At 33.9% G+C, this 27342-nt stretch overlaps 1 protein-coding gene across 1 annotated transcript in view; it reads right to left on the reverse strand.

Moving 5' to 3' along the window:
* The window catches only part of LOC147071610 (uncharacterized), a 549084-nt gene that overhangs the window by 12062 nt on the left and 509680 nt on the right, over positions 1-27342 (reverse strand). Inside the window, exons 11-13 of the mRNA XM_085947980.1 lie at positions 4322-4480; positions 1613-1733; positions 614-903 (exon numbers count right to left, since the gene is read on the reverse strand). Coding sequence (XP_085804106.1) covers positions 614-903; positions 1613-1733; positions 4322-4480 — 570 coding nt within the window. The remainder of the gene's footprint in view (positions 1-613; positions 904-1612; positions 1734-4321; positions 4481-27342) is intronic.

Below are 27342 nucleotides of genomic sequence, written 5' to 3' on the forward strand. Positions count from 1 at the left end.
ATTAAATGCGCGCAAACGAAATAGCACTTGAATATAGGTATATTTTAATTTATTAGTCTATTGCTATATGAATATTAGGTCATAAATTTTGTGTCGCAGCACAGTGGTGAGATGACGCACAGGCTTAGGCTCCGACCACTCTAAACATATGACCGCTCAAAACATGTTTAAAATTAAAAAAAACATTGTTATTCATTTTTGTATTTCAAATACTAATAAGGAGTTGTTTTTAGTTTCAGTTGAGTATGAAACTTTTGTCGCATACTCACGCCAAACGCTATATATAGTATTCCAAATACTAGTAAGTATTTTGGAATAAGTTTCTATACTAAGTATTTTTCTATACTGGTACTCGTAGTAAGTATACTTAGTCTTCAAAATCGACCAGTTTTCCCATCTCTAATTATTACTATGCATCAGTTTCGGGAGTCTACGTCTAAAGACATGGACGTGAGGCACTGAAATCTTTTCATTCGGATTCACTGTGGACCATCAACTTACGAATATGAAGAACATAATAGAATGTCATATTAAAATATTATATGTAGTTTTGATGTATTTGATGGTTATTTTTTTTATCATAAACTGTATTAAGACAATAATTAGGACTTACTTTTGATCCTCGTTTGAGGAGTTCAATAAGTGTCGCATCCTTCTGCTGCGCCTGGTGCTGAGACGTGGGCGTCCGAGGAGGTGGAAGAAATTCAGGAGTTGGGGTCGACGGCTGCTTGGGAGTCGGCAGCGGCGACGGAGGAGGCGGAGGCGCTAGGGGACCCGGCGTCACGAATGACGGGTTCCGGCTGGCCACTGACGACGAAGAGGAGGCAGATACTGTGGAGACTGGCGTTACGGCCATCGAGGATGCGACAGTCGTGGCGCATCCTGGTGTTTCTTGAGAAGAAACTAGAACATTAAATAATATGTCACTAGTTAAAATAAAATCTTTACAACTAGGTAATAAACGTTGTCTGACATTTATATTAGTGGAATATTTTTTCATAGTTATTGTATATTGGACACGGCGCGGATAAATATAATTTGTCACAAAAATTCAACATGCGTCCATTTAATGTTATATTTATTGTTATATTAGTAATAATGATAATAATATTATATATTATAATATATTATATTCATTGTTCTTTTTCGAGTAGGTACACGAGTAACGTTTTTTAATCATCTTTACACGATATAAGAATATATTCCTCCGACGCCATCACAAAACAAATTGATGTGCTCACATATCGACTGCCGCTCTCCGATTGGCGACGAGTGCGAAATTTCGTCCCACCTGTTGTTGAAAATTATTTGCCGTTTCACTTACGAGATATTGAGCTGCTGCAAAATTTACCTAGGAGTCCCTAATTCAATATTTTCTATAATTACTGTCTTTTCTATCAAATGTTTAAATATAAAGCTGAACTGACATTTTGCTATATTGAAAGCCCATAAAATACCAAGACGGCGAAATTACTTTTTTTCTACAATTACTGTCTAATTTGAACGCGATTGATGCAATTGGACATGCCTGTTATAGAGGATATGACGCTTTGAAAATATATTATTAAAACAAGGCAATTAATCGACACGTATAAATTTTATACTTCTTTACCTGCAGGTGCGGCTCGTCTGCTAATGATCTTTTCTTCAATGAGCGCTCTGACTGAAACTGATGCTGTCTGCAAAGGAGGTCCGGTTGCTTCTTTCTTCTCTGCCTTTTTGCTTTCAGCCTCCTGAAAAAAATGCGTATTTTATTTATTTGATGTGGAGTAGTTAAATGGCAGAGCGTCGCCAGTTCATAACGTGCGTCTGGAAAATTAACATGTATTTGATCTAAATCAAGGACCTGATTGACTGAGAAAATGACTGAAAACCATTCGTCATGCTATGAGTACTGCAAGGAAAGAGTTGTTGCTCAAATCAACTAGCTGTTGGGGCCATCTAGGGGTGTCAAACCCAGTCAAGCCTAACCACAAAAATTAATTTTATAGCTTTAAACAAAATCCTATGTGCATGAAAATCTCTTCACACAATATTATGCTCGGAATGTTTAATAAAGTTTTTGTTCTTATGTTTTTATATTTATTTTATACTATTTATATTTTTCCCTCAATGTGCTCCGCTCTTCTATGCGCACTTGTAAATTTAGTGTCAAGTAAACTCATTACCAGGTATAAGGCAGGTGATACGTACGAATAGAGTTGGGTTTTGGAAATTTCCCGACGGGAATTCTCGAGAAATTTTCGAGATTTTCAATCCCGAATCTCGAGAATTGAAATTTTTAGCATTTCGGGAAATCCCGGATCTCGAGAATCTTTTCTCGGACGTCGACTCAAAATGAGCGCAATTTTTCAACATTAGGGAATTTTGTGTCTCAAAAGCATGCGGGATTGTCAGACGCATCGATACAGTCTGTGTTTTTTGAATTTCTATTTTAATAAGTAATGTTTTGAATTATTTTTGTCTTCCTACTTCTATTTGTTTGTCTTCTTACATAAATGAAAAAAAAAACATATTTTTTTGGAATTTGTCTGTTTTTATGTACACTGATTTTAGGATTTTTACAGGTTTTTTTTTAAATTTCCCGATATCTCGGGAATTCTTTTCTGGAAATCCCGAATCTCGAGATTGAGATTTTCTCGGGAAATACCCAACTCAACGTACGATGGTATCGTGCAGTATGGTTGGTTTAATGAGCTAGTAACTTCAATATTAAAACAAACACCATCCTGTGGAAGTCCATGTGCTAAAAAATATTTCATCCATTTTTACCATATAAATATTAATACTTATATTTATCTGATGACAGAAATTGTCACTATCCAATTACTTAAGATGAAAATATAAATAATTATAAATATAGTCATGTAGTTAGGTAGGTACTGTTCAGGCTGGAGTAAAAAAGAACATGGCTCTAGAACGGTTTATATTTTAAAGATCAAGACATGCAACGTACAGTTTACAATAATTATTCTATAAATTAGAAAAAATAAAATTATAAAGCCCGCCGACTGTCATTGGTTGCACTAATTTCTCAATTAATTTTCAGAACATTCGTATCTAACAGCTAATCAAATTTGTACAAATAAAATAAAAAAATCTTAATTACTATTTAATTACTAAAAATGTTCAAACACGCGCGTTACCATGATCTTACTCCCTACTTCATTTATCGTTTGTCAATTTATGGCTACGGCCGTATGTTGTAGCTTAACCACTGGGAAATGCCAATAGAAATGGCTTATTTCAAAAAAATACTACCTTATTCTTAGGTCAATAATTATTATAAAGCAATCATTATTCGTAGGATGTTTATCACATTTGAATGGTCAAAGACATAGCTTATAATCAGTATCTTTAGAATTATGTTCAAATGTGTTAATCGTGTCCATTTTTTGAATAATAAAATGCCGAATTCTTGTCAAAAGGAACATAAAAAATCTTAAAACCACTGCACATGGATGTACTGAAATATGACTATATTCTAAAACATTAGAGCGAGAGGTTTAAAAGAATACTATTTTATGTAATAAAAATACTTTATGCAGTCATCAAATGTTAAATAAATATAAAGGATAATAAGGCTTCAAAATTATATAAATAGATTATCTACAACGTTTAAGGAATGTCCAGGGTTATGCTCTGGAAATGCCATAAAAGCTCAATTTTTACCTACGCTGAGTATGTGGGCCCTTAAGCAATGTTTAAACCAAACTATAATAGATAAAAAATATTATTTTATCTATAAAATATTCAAAGTTATGTATTATTTAATTGCATGATTTTAGATATTTTATAGATAGACGAGTATTTTTTGGCTGTTATCTATTATGGCTTGGTTTTTGCAGGGTTTAATTGAATTTTAAAAACTAACTAACACCGTCTGGGAATTGTAGTCTTATTTCAATGAACTGTACTATTTATGGCAGCTCTTAACCCATAGCTTACGGGCCGCACAAAATTGTGTTTTTGCTAATTACTTTTCAAATGCAAATTAACACGTTAATTAAAAAATTAATTAAAAGGGCCCGTAAGCATTGTGTTATTAACAGCCTACCTCTACCCTTCGTCACTGCAATATAGTGTTTATTCTAAAATTGCAAATGTTCAGTCATCACATTTCGACCACAGAATCATCATAATACGATCTTATTTGCATTAAATTCCTATTTGGTGTAACATTCGAGGTATTGCAAAATTTTCGATATTTTTTATCATTCTGTTTATTGCGACCCTTGGGAGAATCTCGGCACATTGGACTGTTTACTAAAACAGACTTCCATTCAGTTATATCGGTCCATTTAGTCGAAGGTGTGTTTACCTTTTTGAAGTAGCCGCCGTGCAGTCTCATGTGGCCATTGAGGGCGGGGACATTCTTGAATTTCCTGTGGCAGAGGTTGCATTCGACGGGCACGGTCCTCGCGGCGGTCGCCGGCGGGCTGCGGACCGCACTCGATGACCTCTGCTGGCTCTGCTGCGCCTGCAAAAGCAGGGTGGATAATCAATAACACGAATCTACAACGGTACAGCGTTTATAGCACAAACTTGCACAAATAGAAAACAACAAAAGTTCGATGTTTTTGCGCTTACTGTGGTTTGTCATATTGGTTTAATAACATTTGCTTTTGGTTATTTGGCGTATTACAAGATCACGTATTTTCATATAAAATGGAAATTTGGTACACATAAATGAGTGGTGACAATAAATTCTAAATACAAATTGGGGCACTGGATTTTTGGATTTTTCTCTAGTGAGTATATGCATGAGATATTTTAAAATTATTTATGTTCAATATGTAGAATATTACATTCTCAAATCTTGTGAATTAATCGTTGAATAAAAGTAATGGATTATTAATGTTATTATTGATTGATTCTAATAACATTACTATCTGCAATGCTCCACTCACAAAGCATATTTTTTTATATCGATGCTATACGGTCATCTCTTTCCGGTACTCACAGTGAATTGTGATACGGCGAAATGTAATATGTATAATTTAGATATAACCACGCTACCACGCAACGCACAGGAACAGGACCGAGAAAAGTTGAATCAGCTTGGAGAGGCCTTCATCTAGAAGTGGATAGATTCAAGCTGATGATGATGATGGCATAACCGTCGAGTGCACCGTTTCATGATGATTTTCAGTCTATTGAGGGCTTTTCATGATCATATTATTTTTACTGAGACGGTTTATAATTAATTTATATTTGAAAAAGTAAATAGTGTTATATTCGGCCGCGAACCTACGATTGAGGATTGAGTTCCCCTATAATAATAGTATCATTTACAAAGTTTGAGAATATAAACCCTCCCCTCTCCGCCATCCGTTCGTTAGTCCTCCAGAGGTATCTTTGTTTCCCTGTGACAAATTTATTCAAAAGTCTCCGAGAGAAACTTTTGTTGAGCCAAGATAAAACTTCACCCCTGAGTAAAACTCCACTCCTGTGTGTGTGGGTGGGGGAGAGCCTTAAAAAGATTGTCGACGGGGGATGGGAGTGGAGATGGATGGAATCTAAGTTAATTAATTGCTCTTTTGAAAAGAGAGAGACAGCCATATATCATAACAGTGGTCGTACACACACTGAACTCGACTTCAGAGATAGCAGATAGCTTTAAAAGTAAGTTTAAACTAAAATTCAATACATAAAGCATACATACTGACATATGAGTATTCCGGTTCACAGAAAATAGACGGCACAATTCAAACATGAAAAACTAAGTTATTTTTTATACCAGGATTTTTGGCGTATAACATTTCGGTACGGTGTTAACAATGAATACATAGTTTGAAAGGTAAGGAATATTTCTATACGCTAAGAGAAAAATAATCATGAAATATTGATGAACTTCACACTCTCGCCGTCTAAAATATTTAATGTATAGTTTCATGACTAACTGTTGCACAAAAGCAAGAAAAATACCGAAAATCGAAAAAGGAGGCAAATGAGAATTCACAAAGGTTGAAAAAATCAATTACGGTAAACTTATTTCTTTCTTTTGCTCTATTCTTACTCAAGCAACTATCTACATCATTTTAACACAGTACAGTTTTATTTTTTGTGTCTTCGTGTCACGTTGTGAACGTCTTGAATTCGCAAAGTAAACCGTATGTAAATAAATAAATTTGAATTGAATTTTAATCAGATGTTCGTGGCTATAGCTTTTTAAAATATGTTCAGTAAACTTTCAATTGAAGTTTGCAATTGATTTGTAATTTTGGGGAAATTATTGGTCCTTGGTGTTCAATATACCACGTGTTTTCCTAAGTGAGTAACCAATTGTCATTGTATTTATTTACGAACAATGCATAGTATATTAATTTGTATACCAATACGTACTAATTCAATAATCATTCTGGACATTTAGGAAACGGTATCAAATATTGTAATATAAAAAAATGTCGTCCTATTTTTAAGGATTTAAGATGTTTTGTAAAGCATTTAGTATTTTAACGATCGGTCCATGTAGTAATTTAACCGTAAACAAATATATTACTATCTTTTTAATAATTTATGTTTCGTGAAATAATTACTTCGGCAACGTAAATTTGAATGGGGCCCCCTTGAAAACCTGGTTATGAAAAACCATAAAACCGAGTATAATACCCATACATAAAACCGAATTTTACTACCGAGGTTCATAACGTTGCCTACCTCTGAATTTAGACAATGAAGAAAACAAAGGTATTACGTTGTATACAAATCTGTTTGCAGGATTCTCTGTACAAATAAATTATATTTAAAAAAAAATACGCAAAGTAATTTAGTTTAGCTCGTTTTTTTTGAAGGAATTTAACGAAACTAATTTGATGAGAAACATTAATTTGATCTGACGAAAAAGCACGTACTGATTGATGGTATTTCTAAATTAAAATATGTAACTACATATAACATTAAATTAAAATACTATCGGATAGTGGTAACAAACTTTAATTGTAAAAGCGTCGACAGCTTGAAATAGAGTGTACCTACATTTTATAACTTAGCACTTTTTTGCACTCTTTACTATACTGACAGTTTACTATGCCAAACCAATGCCTTGTGCAAACATTAGTGTTCTCGATATTTTTATACGGAGTCGAGTCGTGGACCCTGAAGGCAAGAGAATGGAAGGCAATTGATGCCGTTGAGATGTGGTGTTGGCGCCGAACGCTTCGTATTTCTTGGATGGAGCACAGGACGAATCAGTCAATCATCCAGAGACTGAAGATAAAAGAACGGCTCTCGACGATATGTACGAGAAGAATTCTGCAGTTTTTGGATATATTGTCAGGCGCGGACCGGACAACCTGGAGAGACTGGTAGTTTTGGGTAGCCTCCAGGGAAGGCGAAGCAGAAGAAGAGCGTCTGCGCGATGCAGCGACCAAGTGAAATAGCTGACTGGGGGCACCATCCATTCTGCCCTGAGAGAAGCGGAAGATCGAGAAGGATGGAAAGTCTTGGTCGCTCAAAGGATGGCGAAATTTAAATGTGGTCACGATCCTCAGCCATGAGTGCATGACCAAGAAGAGACTATACTGATACGCCTCTTTGCCTGATTACCTCGCATACAATTAGATGATATATGATATTCACTAATTGTATTATTATATATAGTAATACATAAATAGTAGATAATATATTATATATAAAATATATTTTTAGAATATATTACATCATTTTTATTCTAAAGCCGGAGTGCAAAGTTATGAAGCATATACTCTACCTGGGGGTACACATCACGGGAGATGACATTTCGCAAAGAGAGCTCGCTATCCGAATGGGAATGGCTGGAGCAACATTCAACTCGATGCAGTATCTGGGATTCACGATTATACATACTTGGTCAAAACCAAATGCCGCCTATTCGACGCTTGCATTCTGACGGTGCTGCTTTACGGTAGCGAATCATGGCACCTTATGAAGGCTCAGAGCAACCGTTTACTGAGCTTCGAGAACAGATGTTTGCGACGGAAACTGTAGCAACGAGGAGATAAGAGAGCGCACCAAGCAGTCCCTCATCACGCTGAGCTATACGGCGGAGCTACGAGATGCTGGTTTGACCTGGAACGATGCAAGGAGATTGGCGAGCAACAGGGATTCTAGGAGGCGCCTCGTGGTATCCATATGCTCCAACTAAGGGGCGGATATGGGTAAAGAAGTATAAATTGTAAACTTGTAATTTGGCCCTGTTCGAAGGCGTACATTGATCAAGAGGCTAGGTAGGGCGGTTTTAAATAATCAGGAATTTTAGCGGAGAACGGTATTTATTTAAAAAATAAACAATTAAAGATACATTGGTATATAATAGAAAAAATAGAGTGACCGTTAGCTACTATAGTTCACAGACCGCAGTATAGTTCCATAATTATGTTTCAATATCAATACAATCACGAAATACGGTTTCAATAAATGCGTCATTGGATAGATGTCTTTTAATATTGATATTTTATAAAATACACTAACCAGACAAGTCAGTTCAACGCGTCGATAGAGAGCTATTTTTATCTTCATGAGAATAACCTGAAATAATGGTAGGTACATAAATCAAATTCATGAAAAGAAAATTATCATCCCTTTTTCGGTATGCCAAAGAGTCGTGTTTAATGTAAGGGTAGTGGTGTCACTATACTAGTCGGTTGTTAAAATAACTTCTGGTTTGCGAACCGGTTGTAATTATTTAATAATAACTAATAAACTTAGCTTAATCATGACAGTCCGACAAACTTGGAGCAATAGCGATGAACCGCATCCACCAATAATATTATTTGATATTTTGTAATATTAAATGTGACACGTAGAAAACGAAACTGACTATCTGGTCAGAGATGTTTTACTGCCAGCTTGCTTTCATAGAATACCATGCATGCTAATATAGCGAATCGCAAAAGCGCCAATCACATCCTCTGGGAGTTTCACCACATGTGAGTTGAAAGGGGATAGGTATTCAAGTCTGCCCAACCTTCAGTTGGGCCGAAAAGCGTGTATTTATCGGAAAAATAAATTCAATAACTACAATAATGACAGCGTCAGGTTGTAATCGCGGATTTGGATGAACTAGACTGATGTGATCAAGAGATTGATTATATTGATTAACTGAGAGACTTGATTCGAGTGGAATGACGGTTGACTATGTCGAGTGACGGACTTGATGAGTGAGTGAGGATTCATGCATTGTCCTTCCAATTTATACAAATGCAGTATATATATATATTACAAGAAAGATTGTCGCAATTAACATATAACAGACTCTACTGAGCTAGTTATGATTGAAGAAATGCTGACGATCATTCTCGCTCCGTTGTTTTGTTTTGACAACAAAACATACATATTATTAAAGTGTATCACTCATTTAATGCTGAATTGTAGTTTGCTACAGGCCAATGCTACCTCACTTCCATCAATGAATATTTATAATGCATTTATTAAATTTATTTAAAGTAATTGGATTAACAGATTTGAATGAGATGATGTTTTGTAGAGCAATGAATGGTTAGAATACTTCTGACTAAATCTCTGAACCTCATATTATACGATGTGGAGTCACACATGAGCAATTTGGGATTTATAAATTTCCGACGCCATATAATGAGAGAAAAAGTCATCTAGGCCAGATAAGAGAACACAATCTTGTAAGTATTTACTGGGACGTACGCAACATATGTTATCAAGTATCATTGACGAAATGTGCCAGACTGTCTAAGAAAAGGAGTATTTGGCGGCAAAACTGCTATCATTAAATATTGTTTGTCGTCTGTTTAGAATAAGTAAAGGGGAGGAGGTGTGGAGAGAGAGAATGTCAGCATGAGACCGGCCGATCTTGAAGGGACTATTTCTAACAACAATATGACGTAACTATATGAAATTGTGAGCCAGTTGTTGGAAATTTAAAATGGCAACACTATGCAAAGGCATTTCGGAATAACCGCAGTAGTAAACTGTAAAACTGTGTAGGACACTTAGCCCAGTCGCACATTGAAAATCGTCTCGACTGGGATATAGACATAGATCAAAACCGGGTGCAATGTTGCAACTTCCTTCCGTGCGTGACAGTGACAATACGCGGGTAGCCGAAATTAACGAAAAAGTAGTTCTGAACATATTGTGACGATCGGAAACCAGTTGTTTTTTTTCAAATTAAAAATGTCGCATTCGAGCAGTGTGCGAAGGTACATTAAATTAAATACGTTTTGTGAGTACCAACAAAACTACATCGACATATTCGACGTGTGAAAGTCGTGGTGAGTTTAGATGTGCGATCCGGCTAAGACACCCCGTTATCAGGCGCCATGTTGCTTTTCGGCTTTTCGCGCCGTACACAGTCTTAAGAGCTTACCCGATCCGAATACCGCTTTCAGATGGCAGTTAAGTTTGGAGTTATAAGTCACAATGGGATGTTACATAGTCACGTTGTTAAATATGTAGCGAATATACCTATCACACGTTTTATTTCATAACTAAGTAGAAAACCTATTCAACGATGTATGAAAAAATATCTAAATTCTTGTTAACTATTAAGAACTTTATGCTGGTAACTATAATTTAGAGAGGTGCCTCATGGTTAAGGCTATACTTCAGCTGAGGCATGGTCTACAAAGATCGTGACTACGCGACGCGCAGATTATGCAAACGACGCGTGACGAAAAAAACATAATTTGTCATAAAAATTCAACATGCGTCCATTTAATGTTATGTTTATTGTTATATTAGTAATAATAATAATATATTCATTGACATGTTTTCTTTGGCAACGAGTGCGAAATTACGTCCCACTTATTGTTTTTAAAATTATTTGCCGTTTCACTGATGTATGCTCTTAAATAAGAGAACAAGATTAGACCACTAAATTAAAGTCGGTACCAATTCATATATTTTTTATATTTATAAAATCTTGCATATATAATGGTGTCAGATTCTTCTGGGAGCGCAGGTGACTCATTTAGGTTATCGACAATGACACAAATGGCACTAACACAATTACAAACTGATTTCGTCGTGGCCGCAATACCAGAAGAATGTGTCTTTCCTCTACTTATGTAAAAGTATTATAATATTCAAAATTAATAATTAATTAAAGTCCATGGTCAGAATGTCTTCTAAAACCTTCCAAAAAATCTTTTTCATGCTTTGCAAAACGTTACTTATTAGGTAGATATCCTAGCGTTTCGAAAGAGTGACGATCAAAACAGTTTCCATTCGGTTTGAATGCTTTCTGCCGCTTGTTAATTGGACTGATGGTTTCGATAAACTTCCCTTCGTACAGTATGACACCACGGTCGTTTCTGGAACTAAAAACCTCCCCCATATTTACTTTCACCGCAACTACATTCCTCGCGCCCGTAATTCAATAGTGTTCAATATTACGTGTAGTCTTATTCACATTAAAATACCTAAACCGATGAAATGCCGAAATTCGAGAAAATGCACACGAATAGCATTATTACAAATGTAAAAGTAGGTATTGTGAGGAGGAGAAACAGAAAATAAAGCTTTTAGTTCCTATCAATAGTGCCAGAGATATGCTATAAGTTCAGTGACGTCCCGTGGGGGCAGGCAGATTGAGCGTCGCTTGGGGGCGGCAGTTACTCGAAGGGCGGCAAATCGAGGAAAATCATTTGGAATATATAGAAATATCTACCTAAACTTGGTAATAACGAAAATATCTTTCCATTAAAAAAATCAGCTCACTGGTTTTGTCGGGTTTGCGATATCTAGTTTACTTCCGTTGCCCTTCGACTTCCTTGGTGACCAGAAACGACACGTGCAGATTTGCGAATAATTAGTCCGATATGTTGTAAGTAATGTATTCATACAACACATTTTTTAGATATTGGACTCATGAAAGAATGATAAAAATAATGTAAGTATAAAAAAATGAGGCGGCATTTTGGCGCTGCCTAGGGGTGGCATTTTATCTAGGGACGCCACTGTATAAGTTAGCACTCAAAGAACACGTGACGTAACAGTGTCTGAACATGAAGCGCTGTGACGTAGAAAACTTGATAGAGAAGTTGGTCTATACAATAAATTATAGTCGCACAAATAACCGGATACGTTTGGATATATTATGAGTAGGGAGCGGATTTATATGCAACAAAAACATGATTATATGCATGCACGTATGCACTTAAAATCAATAAAATATGCACTAAAACCAAAGAACACTTTACCCAATATTACTGACAAAAAATCGAATAATTAGTTTTTCAACAAAATATGACAGCAGAACAAAAAAACACAAACAATTAATATAAAGTTAATCAATTACAATTTTCAAAATAGTTTTTTCACAAGTACAAATAATTGAATAATAGATGTAATGTAAACCAAACATAACTTCAAAAACAAAAACGACACACTTAACTATTTTTAATACATTTTCTGTTTTTTGCCCGAAAAAAAATACATTTTTTTTTCAATATTATGCTCTGGCATTAAATTTTTCCGAATGTCTGTATCTGTCAGTATTTTGTTCATATGCGGAAAACGTCCGCTCAACATCCACAGAGGTGATGGGCAAACTTTAAATAAAAGTGCCCTAATTGAATTCACTTTTTCTGATAAATCCACGACACGGAGATGGCATTAAAAATGCAAGTGCATCTAAACTATCTACCTTCCTAACTTAGTTATATTTCGATAAAATAATTAAAAAAAACTAAAATTATAAATTAAAAAGCTCTAAAATATGAAATTTATTTATGAAATATGCACTAATGTCTCAAATATGCTCTAACGTCTCAAATATGCATTTATATGCACAATAAAATTTTATTTTTGGATTCTGTGTCCTTCAAAACAGATTTCTGTGCAACTCTCATGTCAGTGCATACACCCTAACAAAACATGCACTAGCATATAAATCTGGGCCCTAATTATGAGTATTGCTTGACCGCTTTCAAACGGCTGGCTGTCACCAAATGCAACTTAGGTACCAAACAATAGTATAATATGCTAAGCCCATTTTGATACATAATTCAATTTTGAAACGGTGTACGCGGAGTGGTTTCCCTCATCCTGGGAAGGATGCAGAGCGTAAAACGTTGCAGGTGTTACCGCCGACTAACTGAAGAGCTATTGCGGTGGCGCCACTCGTATATCTTGTAAATTGATGTATAAAATATGGTTATATAGTCGGCAATCTTGGTTTTCTAGATTCTTGCATGGTTATTGCATGCCGTCTATTTGGGCGGAGCGCGAAACTCAAGCAGCGGGTAAGCACCCCATTGCCAGAAGTATTCAACATTTTCCATCCATTTCCATGAGTGCTGAGCTTGACCCCGATTTGCTGTAAATAGATGCATTAATATTTTTAACGACACCCTTAAGATGTTATGTTCAGATCTGCGTATAACTAACTTACCTAGAAGAAATTTCTTCGATGTCTTTATTTTAAGAGATATAACTATTTTCCTATAGATAATTCGTCAAATGATTATTTTCCGACTGCCTTTCTACAAGGCATGCTTGCTTTTAACTCTCCTCGTAGGTCTCTTCTGCTCTTGAAACACTTTTTACTGTTATCGTGAGGGATGGTTTCCAATCCTGGTGTCCTAATGAATTTGAATTTACATGCGCCTGTCAATTACCTACGTGGTCGTTTTTTATTATTAAATATTATTTTATATATTCTCTCTTGTGAGGGTAATATTATTTGTTATAATGTTGTTATTATCTCATGTTGTGCACGTCTTGAATTTAGATTTGTTGCGTCCACAATGTTCTTCTCTTAAATAAATAAAAATATAAGTTTGTCCGGAATCTTGTAGTTAGGTACGTATCACACTTCACCGTGAAATGTTGTATCGGAAATATATGGCCATATAACCTCTTTGGGTCATATTGTACTGACATAAAATTCATGTCTAAATAAAACACGGTTCAAGTCGGTTTACACTTTACAGAAGGAAACAAATTTTGAAAATAGCCAATATACTGAATTATTTCAAAATCAGCTATGCAAATTGAATTAATGTTCATATTGAATCTAATAAAATTGGATACCGTATAGTGTACGGACATCTCCTTCAAATAAGAAAGCTCATGGCGAACTGTGTCACGGTGAAATGTTTTACGTACAATTTACATGTAAACATCCAAAATAAGACAAAACTTTCTGAATGCCCGGGTAGGAGATGATTTTACACGAAGTTTATCATAAGCTATTTTTGTTGTATAATGAATCTAGTCTCAAGTAGATACTGAAGATGGGATCCTACTAAAAAAACTGATAACCATTGTACATACGACATAAGTGCAACATTTGCAAGTAGAGTTGGGTTTCGGGAATTTTCCGACGGGAATTCTCGAAAATTTTTCGAGATTTTCCATCCTGAATCTCGAGAATTGAAATTTTTTACATTTCGGACATCCTGAATCTCGAGAATCTCTTCTCGGGATTCAGGATTTCTTTATTATCAAATATTAATTGAAAAAACGATTTTCTATATGAAAAAAGTGGACAGAAAACACAAAACGTTCAAAGACTGATCGGGGCATTTAACACAATTAAGCGAACGCGACTCAAAATGAGCGCAATTTTTGCAATATCAGGGAATTTTGTGTCTCAAAAGCGTACGCGATTGTCAGACGCAGTGATTGACAGTCTGTGTATTTTGAAATTCCATTTTAATAAGTAATGTTTTGAATTATTTTTGTTTTCATACTTCTATTTTGTCTGTCTTCTTACGTAAATAAAAAAAAATATATTTTTTTGGAATTTGTCTGTAAATGCAATTTCAATGAGATCCTATAAGCTGAATTGTGTTGTTTTTTTTTAACTTCTGGAGCGACACCCATTGAAAATCTGACAATACGAAGAGGAATCAAACCATTTTTTGTATGTGGTAATATTTAAGCATTTACGTTATCGAAAAATGACGTAACTACTATAAAGATACGTACACAACTTTTAATATGTCATTTTATCGAAATGTAGGTATTTTTAACTGCGTTTATCTGTTGACGACAGAATGAAAATCAATAAACTAAGATGGTTTTATATATTAATGCTGCATCGATTAGTAAGTGGAATGGTTCAAGAGAATTGTGGAGTGTAGGTTAAACGGAAAGGTCTACATCACCGCCATATTAGATTAATAAAGCCCGAGCATAACTTTTTGCACAAGCAACGAGTGGTCCACTTTTCATCTGTCAAAATCAGATCCCAGATTGCTTGACATTGATTCGCCCTTTCTCGTTTCAAATTGAATTATAGAAAATTCTCAAATCAAATATATTAACTATCAGTGTTATTAATAAATAATATACATTCCTGTTTTTCATCAGCACTGTCAAAGTCAGACTAGTCCTTCACACAAAAACCGGTGGTAATATCGATTTCCAAACAATATTGTAGCATTGATCTATGCATTACATTTGTAGAAGGTGTTTTAATTCTAGTGTATTATTTATCATGTAACTTATCTATTCAAATAAAACCATTCCCTGTGTGAACACGATAGACGCGTCAGTATGAGGACTCTAGAACAATGACAGTTGATACATATACAACAACGGGAGGGGCGGAAAAGGAGGACTAGTCGTTGTGAATGTATCGGCTTTCTACTTGAGTCGGCAATGTCTACATCCAATGTGGATGAACATATCAAAAGACTCAGCAAAAAGTATGCTGTAAGAATATGTTTATTTTAAAATGGCCCAGTGAATACTGGCGTAAAATGTTTCCGACGTCTTCAACAGAGGGTGAATTCAGAATTTCGACGCTAAATACGGACGGAATCGACATAAGTTACGGACGTTTAAGGTTTACAAACGATCTCGACTTTGTTGAATATTTTCCGACATTATTAAATTTAAAACTGGCGGAGAGATAGGATATTCATTCCATGTTATGAATGGGATTATTTGTATATAGCATAATATTATATACGTATATTTAATTATTATTATGAAACAAATTAAAGCCAGGTATCAGTTTATGAAGTAAGTATATAATATATATATATACTTATTGAACTGGTTTAGATATTATTTAATCAATATTACATGTAAATAATTATAGTAATCTGTACCATCTTTATAATTTTCCAAGCATTGTCTTTTACAAAATTAATATAATTATATAGCAGTAGCGAAGGGTGGAGGTTAGCTGTTAAAATCTGCCATAAATACTGCACTTTCAACTTCATATTGTTGTGTAATCACAAAATTAAAAGAGAGGGGGGATTATGTCTCATTATGTGAGTAGAATACTTAGGCAGAGGCAAATTGTTTATTTTTGTGATTTTAATAATGGTATGACAACCGAAACAACTATTGACTAATAAACCAATCTATATAACAGTGGTAAAGGGTGGAGGTAGGCCGTTAAGATCCGCCATAAATAGTGTACATTAAACTTTGTTAGTCATACGAATTTGTTTTTATTGAAATAAGACCATAATAATTTACATATAGTGTTGGTTTGTTTTTAAAAGTCAATTACTGCTTACATAATGTAGTTTAAAGCTTAGAAGAGATCTACATAGCCACATATTTTTTGCGGCTTGTAGGTAAACGGTGAAAATGGAAACTCTGCCATTCTTGATAGTATTGACTTATGTGTAACTGATAATATTATTATTTTAGAAATCGGGAGCATCCGTTGTTTGTTCTCCCAATCTGCAGAACTAACCTGTCATTGATAATGTCATTTGGGCGGCAAATAACTATGTTCAATCAACACGCTTTGGATATTGATATAGGTATTCCACTTAAGTGAGAGTGAGTTTAGGTAAACGTTTTATATTTTTTTAAGATATGGTCTAGTTTGTTCACTCTCGAGTTTCCGTGTACTTTGTCTTACTCATATTAACCTATAGGTATTTTTATAAAATAACATGTATTTTTATGTCATGTCGTGAACGCTTTGAATTTTAATTCATTCATTTTAATATAAAAGTGTTGTCCTTCAACTATTTTGTATAAAATAAAGCATTTGGAAATGCCAAAAAACGAATTATTTTTTAATGTAGGTATTTATGTATTATCGACTTTGAAGTCATACTGAAATAAAAATTTACAAGCCTTTAAACATGATTGTATTTTAAACAAAGAATAATCGAAAATAAATCAATGTTTAGAGGTGAAGGTGTAGAGATGAGAGTCTAATTGGAGTGGCTCGAATGAATCGAGGAGAGAGTTTATTTACTGACTACTAAATAAATATAATGATAAAATGACAGGGCAAAGTTATGATATATTGTGCTGTAAGACTGACTATGTTAACAGACTGGGATAACCCCTCAACTATAACTCGCTATTTATATACATGTATATTCGGTAGATTGTCATTGTTGATATAGTTTCTAATTGAGAAATCTGCTGACCTCCACATAGTTGCAACTTCGAGGCGTTTCGATGACCAAGCCAGATGTAGTCGAACTCCATCGAAGAATGTCACACGCTTAGAATATGCTGAATATACGATAGTTAACAGACATGCTGATTATTACGTTGTCGAAATAATGCTGACAAGGCCCGATGTCGTTGACTGCTTCAAATATGTATATTTGATGCTAAATAATTATAATCCTGCAATCCCATATAACTAGTGTAATGCACTACCTCTTTCCTACGGCAGGCGAAGTTTTAAAACAAATCCTTTTATAATTCATATACAATCACCGCTAAAATTAGTTCTTGCTAAAAGGAGTTTAACTTTAATGTCGCGATCGCACTAAATTGAAATTAGCACTGGGATAGTAATTTATTAACGAGTTAAATTTTACCTTTGGTCGTAAAAACGTTGGAGTGTGAAAAAGCTGCGAGATCCAATGGTCCATTCTAACAACTTCATTTGCACTAAGCACTAACATAAATTATTTAAAAACGAAATTGAAAATTTAAATAGTTTTCCGAAAGCGCCACCGGTTATGGACGCTTCTCTGCAACTTTTCGCATAATTCCTCATAAAGTTTCTTTCTTTAATGTCGGTCTTAAAGCTGTGATAATGAATCATTCGGGAATTGTGTCAAACGGTTTGAGAAACACTGCACGCAATGATTATCCAAAAACTAATATAAATTTACTATTATTTATATTTTAACGGATACAACGTAACGTTCTAAAACTATGCAACCATACTTTAATAAATTTTATTACAAATAATTGAATTAATTAATTTGTTTTAAGTAGTTTAAAAAACTAAACAATCATATTATTTAAAACGTGTATTAATGTAAAGTAACAGATAGTTAAATTGAAAATGCTTTTATATTATATATTATATTGCAACTATACTATTAAAGCACATAAAAAAAACTCACAACATATTCACTTAAAACACAATAAATTATATTATTATTATTATGTAACTAGTTTGTAATTGATTACTTAAAACTAAAATTGAATATGATACTTGCAACTCGTGTACTTAATTAATTATTGTTAGAATGATTTTAATTAATATTGATTTAACTTTAGTATTAGAAAATAAATTTTAAAATTAACAACTGTTTAAAAATCTGATTAAAAACAAGGGTTTGTATTTTTATTATTAATGATAAATTAAACTATGTATTATTTAGTATGTCACTCGACGAAGGCTAATTCTGAACTAAGTGTACGTGTTAATTCTACTATCAATGTACACCGTTAAAGTATGAGATTAAATTAAAAAGTTTGCAAAAAACGTTGGTCATTTGAAGGGAACAAAATAATAATACATGAATACATTATCTGTAAGAGTACGAGTGCAGAGCCGGCGCCTGGAATATTACCGCCCCTCAATACTAATAATATAAGGACACACAAAAAATAAATTTATTTATTTATTTATTATTCCCTCGATGGCCGAGCGGTTATACGTCAGGATTATAATATCATATCTAATCCTGGGTTTGGAAAACTCAAATGTTGTTTTTGGACCTAATATGTTGAGCAAGGGGCTAACACCCATCTCTCGCAAAACAAAGATCTTTTAATATAATTTCCACTCTGTGGATATCCATATGGTTTTCTCAAGATCGAACATGGTTAAAAAATATTATTATCAAAATACAAAAAATACAATGTCTTTCCACAACGGACAGTTCACACCAATATAGGTAATATCTTTCAAGGCTTTATTATATCTATGAAAATTTTAGTAGTTGCAACATTTTTGCTTTACTATATTTTATACGTATTTATAGTCGATGTAACTGTTTGTTTCCCATTTTACAGTTAATATTACAAATTATAAATTAAAGCAGTTCACAACATGATACAAAAAATATGTATAACAGTATAACCGGGGCCCCCGAATTCGACTCGGTGAGGTCACAATATATTTATGTGATTTTCTTAAAGCCAAGAATATTTGTGATTGTTCCTCTTTTATTATTAAATACACTACCTGCTGTCATTGGGCCTCATGGCATGTTGTGGTGTCAAAAAGAATATAATATATGATATATATAATATACTTTTTTTGTAATATTTGTACAATTACATATATTATATGTAATTGTACAAATATTACAAAAAAGTACACGGAAGAATTTATTAAACAACGTTCATTAAAACTCACGTGACGCAAGCGGAATATATCAATATATGAATCAATTTAACTGAATATCGTTATTGCCCCCCAATTGGCAATACCAATGGGAGGTCAGGTCTTCCGACTGTTAATAGTGACACATAGGGCGATACTGTCGAGTCACCATTTTATAACGTGTAAGTATAAGTCAGAAAAAATACTTTGTCAAATAAAGATCTTTTATAAATTATAGATTACAGTATTCAGCCACTGGATAAGAAACCACTAAATTAGATCACACGGACTGGATGATTCTTGGAGAAACCATGTCTGACTGGTAAAAAATAAGAAGACGGTCATACCAGTAACTAAGCAGGCATCCGAATGATCTCCAGAAAGATGGTGTGATTGTGTGTGCGTATGGTATGAAATGCAGGTTAAAGAATATAAGAATAAGAGTGTAGAAGATTATAAGCTAAAATCGGTAATATTTTAATGGATGCTAATATTCTTCTTCTGTTTTTTTTATAATTTAGTTAAAACATCTTACATTGGGCATATATATTATTAGTCCATCTCTGTAGGGATGGTGCTACACTCAGAAATTCCTTCTCTGGACAGGGGTTGATTTTTAAGGGAAAACTTGTTGTGTGAGATAAAAATATCGATTTACTTTTATTATAATTTTTAGCAAGCAGTAGTGAGTTGTTTTTTTATTGTAAAGCTCGAATAGGCTTAGTTTTTTTATCGACCTATTATGTTAATACATAAATTATTTGCGTCCCTATTACAAATAAATAAATATTTTTGCGATGTTATTGTTATTCAAACTTTGTTGTATTAATTATTCAAATGTGAAATAATACATTTAGTCTTTTAGAGCTCAAAGTCTTTCATAATATAATATAAGTAGTACACGTTCGAAATGAAACATATTTTTAAGTGTGATCAGATTTATTTGTACAGGTGTATATGGCGTAGTCGTATGATTCTGATATGCCACAGGACAAAGGGATATAACTTTTCGGAGGCGTCTTGTCTTGAACGTATGCTCCACCTAGCAGTGGCGAGGAGTGGAGGTAGGCTATTAAGATTCGATATAAATAGTACACACTAAACTTTGTCAGTCATACTTATTTGTTTTCATTGAATTAATAATATCATTTTCAGATGGTGCTGGTTAGTTTTTAAAATTCAATTAAGCCCTGCCTAAACCAAACCATGGTAGTTAAGGTATGCTATAGGCGATCCGACAAAATAGTGCACATTTTTTCAGTCATACTAATTTATTTTCGTTGAATTATAAATACATAATACAGATGATGTTGGTTGTTATCATTAAACCCTGCCTGACTAAACCATAATCGAAATAATTACAAGATAAAAAGAACTTTTTATATCCAACGTTTTTAAATTCTGTTGAACCATATAAACTTGATTCGACTAGCTTAAACGATCAAAAAAAATTGTGCTTGACATGTCATATTGATTTCCATAGTAACTTACGTATATATTAATAATTTAGTTGCTAGGACCCCAGACCCCTAGAAACCAATAATGGTGTCAAAATAACTTTTCATACAAAACAGAATTAACTGAAAATGAATCCAATTCTACTTAAAGATGACTAAAAGTATTAAAAAAATGCATTGCCATCGTGTTATGATGTATTCTAAAAGTTTCAAATGTCTAGGGGGTCGGGAAGTTAGTTAAAAATCGATTGGAAGATTTGTACCGGAGAACGAATAAGAATACGAGCTAAGAAAAACGTTGTAAAAAAATATTTTTCTATCTATAGTATCTCAAATTATGTATGGTTTAATGGTATAATATTAGATATTTTATATAGATAAATGAATATTTTTGACTATTATCTACTACGGATTGGATTATGCAGGTTTTAAATTGAATTTTATAAATTAACAAACACTATCTAAACATTGTAGTCTTACTAGCGGGGTTTACTTATTTCAAAAAGATTTTTTTCTATTGGTTATAATATATTTTCTAAGTGTTTTCAAAATTATATATAAAACAAAATACCTTTGACTGTTATGTGTGTATTATGTCTAATATTAACAGCCTACCTCCACCCTTCTTCACTGCCACATAGTATGTGAATATGGCTAATGAAGAAACATTCAAGTCCTTTACAAAAACAATCAGTTGTGTCATGGCTTGAGAATTGAAAATTATTTTGACGGTAGATTTCAGTAATATAATACACTAATACACTAATTAACCACATATAGCGTTAATTCAATTTAATTATCATAATATTGCAAATTAGGTTAATGTAAACATGAATGTTATCGCTTCATATATATATAGGTAAGTAACAAGAATATAGTCCCAAATGTAGAGGTTATATTACTAGTAGACATTTTTACGAGCAAATTTACCATTCACCCATCCTCTCGGATCAAAACACTGCATCAAACACGCATTGAAAACAACATGCATTTATTTATACCCGGCGAAATTTGATAAAACGGACTCACGACCCATTGCTTCAGATACGGCCCTTCTACCAAACAAGCCACAGTAGATACGGGTATAAATTTGTCTCATTAATTCAAAAATAAAATATTTTGCAGTGCTGAATCAGTCAATTAGAAGGAGAAACCACTGTATAACCCCTATTTTTCTGTTATTTTTTTTTCTTTTTTCCCTCAGACCCACAATGAAAGGCCTTGAAATCTTCGTTAATAGGTATATAAATGCGAGTACTACATATGAAGATAAAAGACCATTTGGTCTCGGTACCTCATATTATACCTATCTAATATATTGTATGGATACTATCCGTGGCTTTGTCCAACTGACTATCGCTTAGGTATGCTTATATACTGCAGTTTGCAATTTAGAAGAAATCTTTATTTGTCTACGTATTTTTTTCGACTTATACGATGTATAAATGAGAACTCTACCATTCTTGGCATTGTTGACCTGTGTGTCCCTGATAACTATCTTAGAAATAGAGAGCATCAGTTGTTTATTCTCCCAAGGTGCAGAACCAACCTGACACTCGTAATGCCAATTGGGAGGGCGATAAGTATGTTTAACCAAATTGCTTTGGGTATTGATATATTCCACCCGCGCGAAGGTGAGTTTAGGTGGACGCTATTTTATAAATTATTCTTAAAATAGGGTCTCCTTAGCAAATTCGGTGTACTTCTTTGAAGTTCTATAGATGCATAATAATTGAATTTTCACTGCGTTTGTATGTTTAAAATATGTTCTCTTTTTATATTTTCATTGTTATCGTTTTTATTACTTACTGATTATAATTTGTAATGTCCACAATATGTTTAAAAATAAATTGAAATTGAAATTTAATTGATATAAGATGGTGATCACTAGAATTACACGCATCTATTTCGATTTGGCGCGATATGATTGATTCTGTCATTGTTAATTGAGTTGTTTTGTTAATAATGATTAATGACACCCATTTGAAAGACGTACACCCTCGTGACCTACAAACTCCCGTATATAAATAACAGGAATTACAATTTAAAAGTTGATTTTGTAATATATAATGTATCGATATAACATGAAACAGGATATTTATGTATTGTACAATTTTAAAATAGAATAATATTAATTCGATGAAGTATTTTGTTTTTCCTCGCTAATCAATTTAGTATTATTATTATCCTCTTATCAAGGCGTGTTCTCAATGGAGGAGAAAGTCCATTAAGTTATTTTTTAACGGTCTAGACAGAGCGTACTTCGAAAATATTGTATTCTGTGAAAAAATCGAGTGCCTGCTTACTCTCGACTTGTGTGTCAAAGAACTCAACTTTTTTTTGCTCTGCATATAAATTGTTTTATTAATAATATTAAATGACAAAAACAATACGAATTTTCTCGCCTACGGGCCATTATAAGGGTCGTTGAAGTGATACTAATTCGGACTTAATAAAAATGAAAATATTTTCATTACAAGTATTACCGAGAAATTTACAATAAAAAAATGAAATAATATTATTAAATTATGAAAAAGATTGGCAAAATTCAGAGGCGACTTTTTTTGATGCAAAAAATACAATAGATTTGTCAGAAAAATTAAAAGAGGGTCTCCAAATAGTTCAGACAAATTATTGTACTTAGCAAAAAAAAAAAGTGTTGGTATTTATTGCAAATATGTTGTAAAGTATTACAAAAAAATACAAATTGAATGAAAGATATTTGCCAAAAACTAAAATCGTAGAAATACTGCTGTATGTATAAAAGGAGTTTTATAAGGGAAGAAGAAAAATTGGTACAAGTCGGTGTACGGGAAGCCAGGCGAGAACCGCGTCAATTTTCATAGGCGATTTTGGTAAAATTCATGAATTGAAGAATGAAAACATAACCTAACCTAACCTAACTTAATCTAACCTAACAAGTAATCGAGTATATTGGTTATTTTCAAAAAGAACCGAAAAAATTAAATAAATGCAATTAATCCATGTTTTTATAAAATAATAAATAATTTAAATGCTATTTTTACTGTAGGGTGCTCAAAATCAGTCAGTCCGTCGAGCCTACACGCCACGAAACGCACCAATGAGTATTAAACAAGCAGGTTTTATTATCGTAAACACCCACGGTGGCCGCGCGGCTTAAGCGTTGGACTATCACGCCGTAGGTCCCAGGTTCGAATCCTGGCTCTGGCAAGTACACGTATTGTTTTTAAATTTGTGTGTGAGTCAAGGTATGGACCTAATAGGTTGAGCAAGTGGCTGACATCCATTTCTCGTAAAAAAACAAAATCTCTTAATACAAACGTCTACTCTGTGGAGGCCCATATGATCTTATTAGGATCGGACATGGTCGAAATACAAAAAACCAACCGTTCCTTTCTACATAATTTATTATATTGAACTATTTCATCAATACCAATAACTTTAAAAATCAAAAAAAAACTAGTATAAAAAGTATTTAAACCACGGTAGTCTAATAGGTAGGTCTAATTTTATTTAGTATCTATATATATATATTAAGAATGAGTTTACAGTTAAAGGAAATAATTGTGAAATATTACATGGGAATGGCTGGAGCAACATTTAACTCGATGCGAAATGTCTGGGACTCACGATTGTACTCGGTCAAAACCAAATGCCGCCTATTCGACGCTTGCATTCTGATGGTGCTGCTTTACGGTAGCGAATCATGGCACCTTACGAAGGCTCAGAGCAACCGTATACTGAGCTTCGAAAACAGATGTTTGCGAAGAATACTGGGTGTGCTTTAGGAGCAACGAGGAGATAAGAGAACGCACCAAGCAGCCTCTCATCACGCTGAAAGTGAAGAGGCGACGTTGGACCCTGGCTCGGCCACGTGCTGCGGATGCCAGAAGAGAACTTTAACCTGGCTTGCCTGTTCTTCAAGCCGACTGGATTCCGGCGACCTGGAAGGCCGCTAAATACAATCTATAGAGTGTATATGGCGGAGCTACGGGATGCTGGTTTGACCTGGAACGAAGCAAGAAGACTGGCGAGCGACAGGGATTCTTGGAGGCGCCGCGTGGTGTCCATATGCTCCAGTTAAGGGGCGGATATGGCCAAAGAAGAAGAAGACATATTATTATGATTATTAAATTATGGAGAAAGTAGTCTTCTGCGAATTCAAAAAGTAAACTTATGGTGATTACTTAAAACAAGGAAAAGCGAATTATATTGTACCTGTTCAATAAGTAGGCATATAAAATAATTATATGTTAAAATATGGCCTTAAAGTAGGTACCTGATCGATGAGTATATTTCATAAAGACGTGAGCAAATTTTTGACGAGTGTCTGTTTTTCATTTCCTTATTATTAAAGTATCCTGTCAGAGAGATTGATGCTTTTGAGACGACAGAGGGAGGCGAATAATAATGTTTTCACATAATTATATAACAGAATTTCCATATTACTTTATGGCAGCTGTACTTGAACAGTGTTCCGCGAACATGGGTGTTACCACAGAACAGATTGATAAATAAAATTCCGATAGGCTATATTATACCAATACAGTAAATTTTGACGCATGGTTTTGAATGTGTGAGTATCCTATGAAAATGAACCACGTATTATAGACGTGCAATAGTGCGTGTAATACACTAATGTTAAATGAGCGTCAATGTATAAACCGAAAGCAGTTGTCGGTATTCGACGTATTCTTGACACGTTTTTAAATTTATCCCGTATTCTGCCTTACTCGAGATCGGTTGCCTGCTTCTCCTTACCCGTTAGGTAATTCATTTCCCATTATTCCCTGGGTGTTCCATTCACTGGCTGGTTCAGAAAATATTTAATGGAATGCCTGTTTAATTTAAAAACGTAATTCACCGTAAAACTAGGTGATTTTACATCGAGTGTAGTTATGCGGAATGTAGTCAGTCCACAATTTGGGCAAAAATGAGTCATCGTGTTTAATATATTTAATGTAATTTTTCGACTGCACAAGAATATTATGTCAACTCCGATTTACTGAAAATACGCAGTAATTAAAACACTAAGCTATTCCATATGCCCTATTCCTATTTTATACCATGATGGCCGAGCGGTTTAAGCATCGGCATATAGCGTCGTGGGTCCCAGGTTCGAATCCTGGGTCTGGCAAGTACATCTATTGTTTTTAAATTCGTGTATGAGTCAGAGTATGGACCTAATAGGTTGAGCAAGTGGCTGACATCAATTTATCGTAAAAAACAAAATCTGCCTCAGCTGAGGCATGGTATAAAAAGATCGTAACTATGCGTAACTAGGCGTGCCGAACGTAACATAATTTGTCATAAAAATTCAACATGCGTCCATTTAGTGTTATATTTATTGTTATATTAGTAATAATAATAATATATTCATTGACATGTTTTATTTTTCGAGTACAGCCATGACGTTTTTTAGTCATCTTTCCACGATACAAGAATATATTCCTACGACGTCATCACACAACAAATCGACGTGCACTCACCTCGAATGCCGCTCGACGATTGGTGACGAATGCGAAATTTCGTTCCAAATATTGTTTAAAATAATCTGTCGTTTCACTTATCTATGCTTTTAATACAAACCTCCACTTTGTGGATGCCCATATATGATCTTATTACAATCGGACATGACCGAGAGAAATATTATTAGTGTATGGTGAAATGTCAATAGAAAATAATATGTATATTAAATTAAATTCTTTCAAGATAGTGGTCATTATTTCTCATCCACATTTGGTTTCGAAAAGAAATTATAATTTGACTTCCAAGGTAAAAATAAATGGGACGTAATTTCGTTAGTGTATTATAAAATATTTTTTCTTGAGTAAAAAGATTTGAGAACCACTGAAGTTAAGGTTTTACTGTAGTTAAGTACTCATACGTATTGTATTATTGGAAAACTCTTTCTTTTATATTATTACCTATGTCAAATACCTAGCTAAAACAATAAGGACTAGTACAATGATTTATTACTTGGAAAGTAGGATTTATATTTATTCCAAATTTGTTGCTACACTATACCTATTTACTATTGATTGATCATGTGATGTATGTAATAGATTTAAAAAAATGTTACATGGAACTAAGGAGGATTTATAGGTCTCGGAAAAGATATTTGATAAATATATCTAGCAGTGGCGTGGGGTGGAGGTAGCTGTTAAGATTCGACATAAATACTATTTAACAGGTCGTGAAAATTGGTTAACCTCAAAATGAGTCTCTGCGCGGTGTAGTTCGTTTTTTTACAAGCAGGTTGTTAGGTGTTGTTGACGCGATAAAAAAAAATCAGGGCATCACGGAGGATTTACTTTGGTCATTATAACGTAACCATATACTATAATCTTAACGTAGAAATTTTACCGCAACTTGATTACCAGCCCGCCCCACCATACTTTTTTTTACCATACTAGCCTGCTTCACCATACTTTCATA

This window comes from Rhyacophila brunnea, unplaced genomic scaffold (genome assembly GCF_057557595.1).
Source record: "Rhyacophila brunnea isolate RB1 unplaced genomic scaffold, BYU_Rbru_1.0 scaffold_20, whole genome shotgun sequence".
In the NCBI taxonomy this organism is placed as follows: Eukaryota; Metazoa; Arthropoda; class Insecta; order Trichoptera; family Rhyacophilidae; genus Rhyacophila; species Rhyacophila brunnea.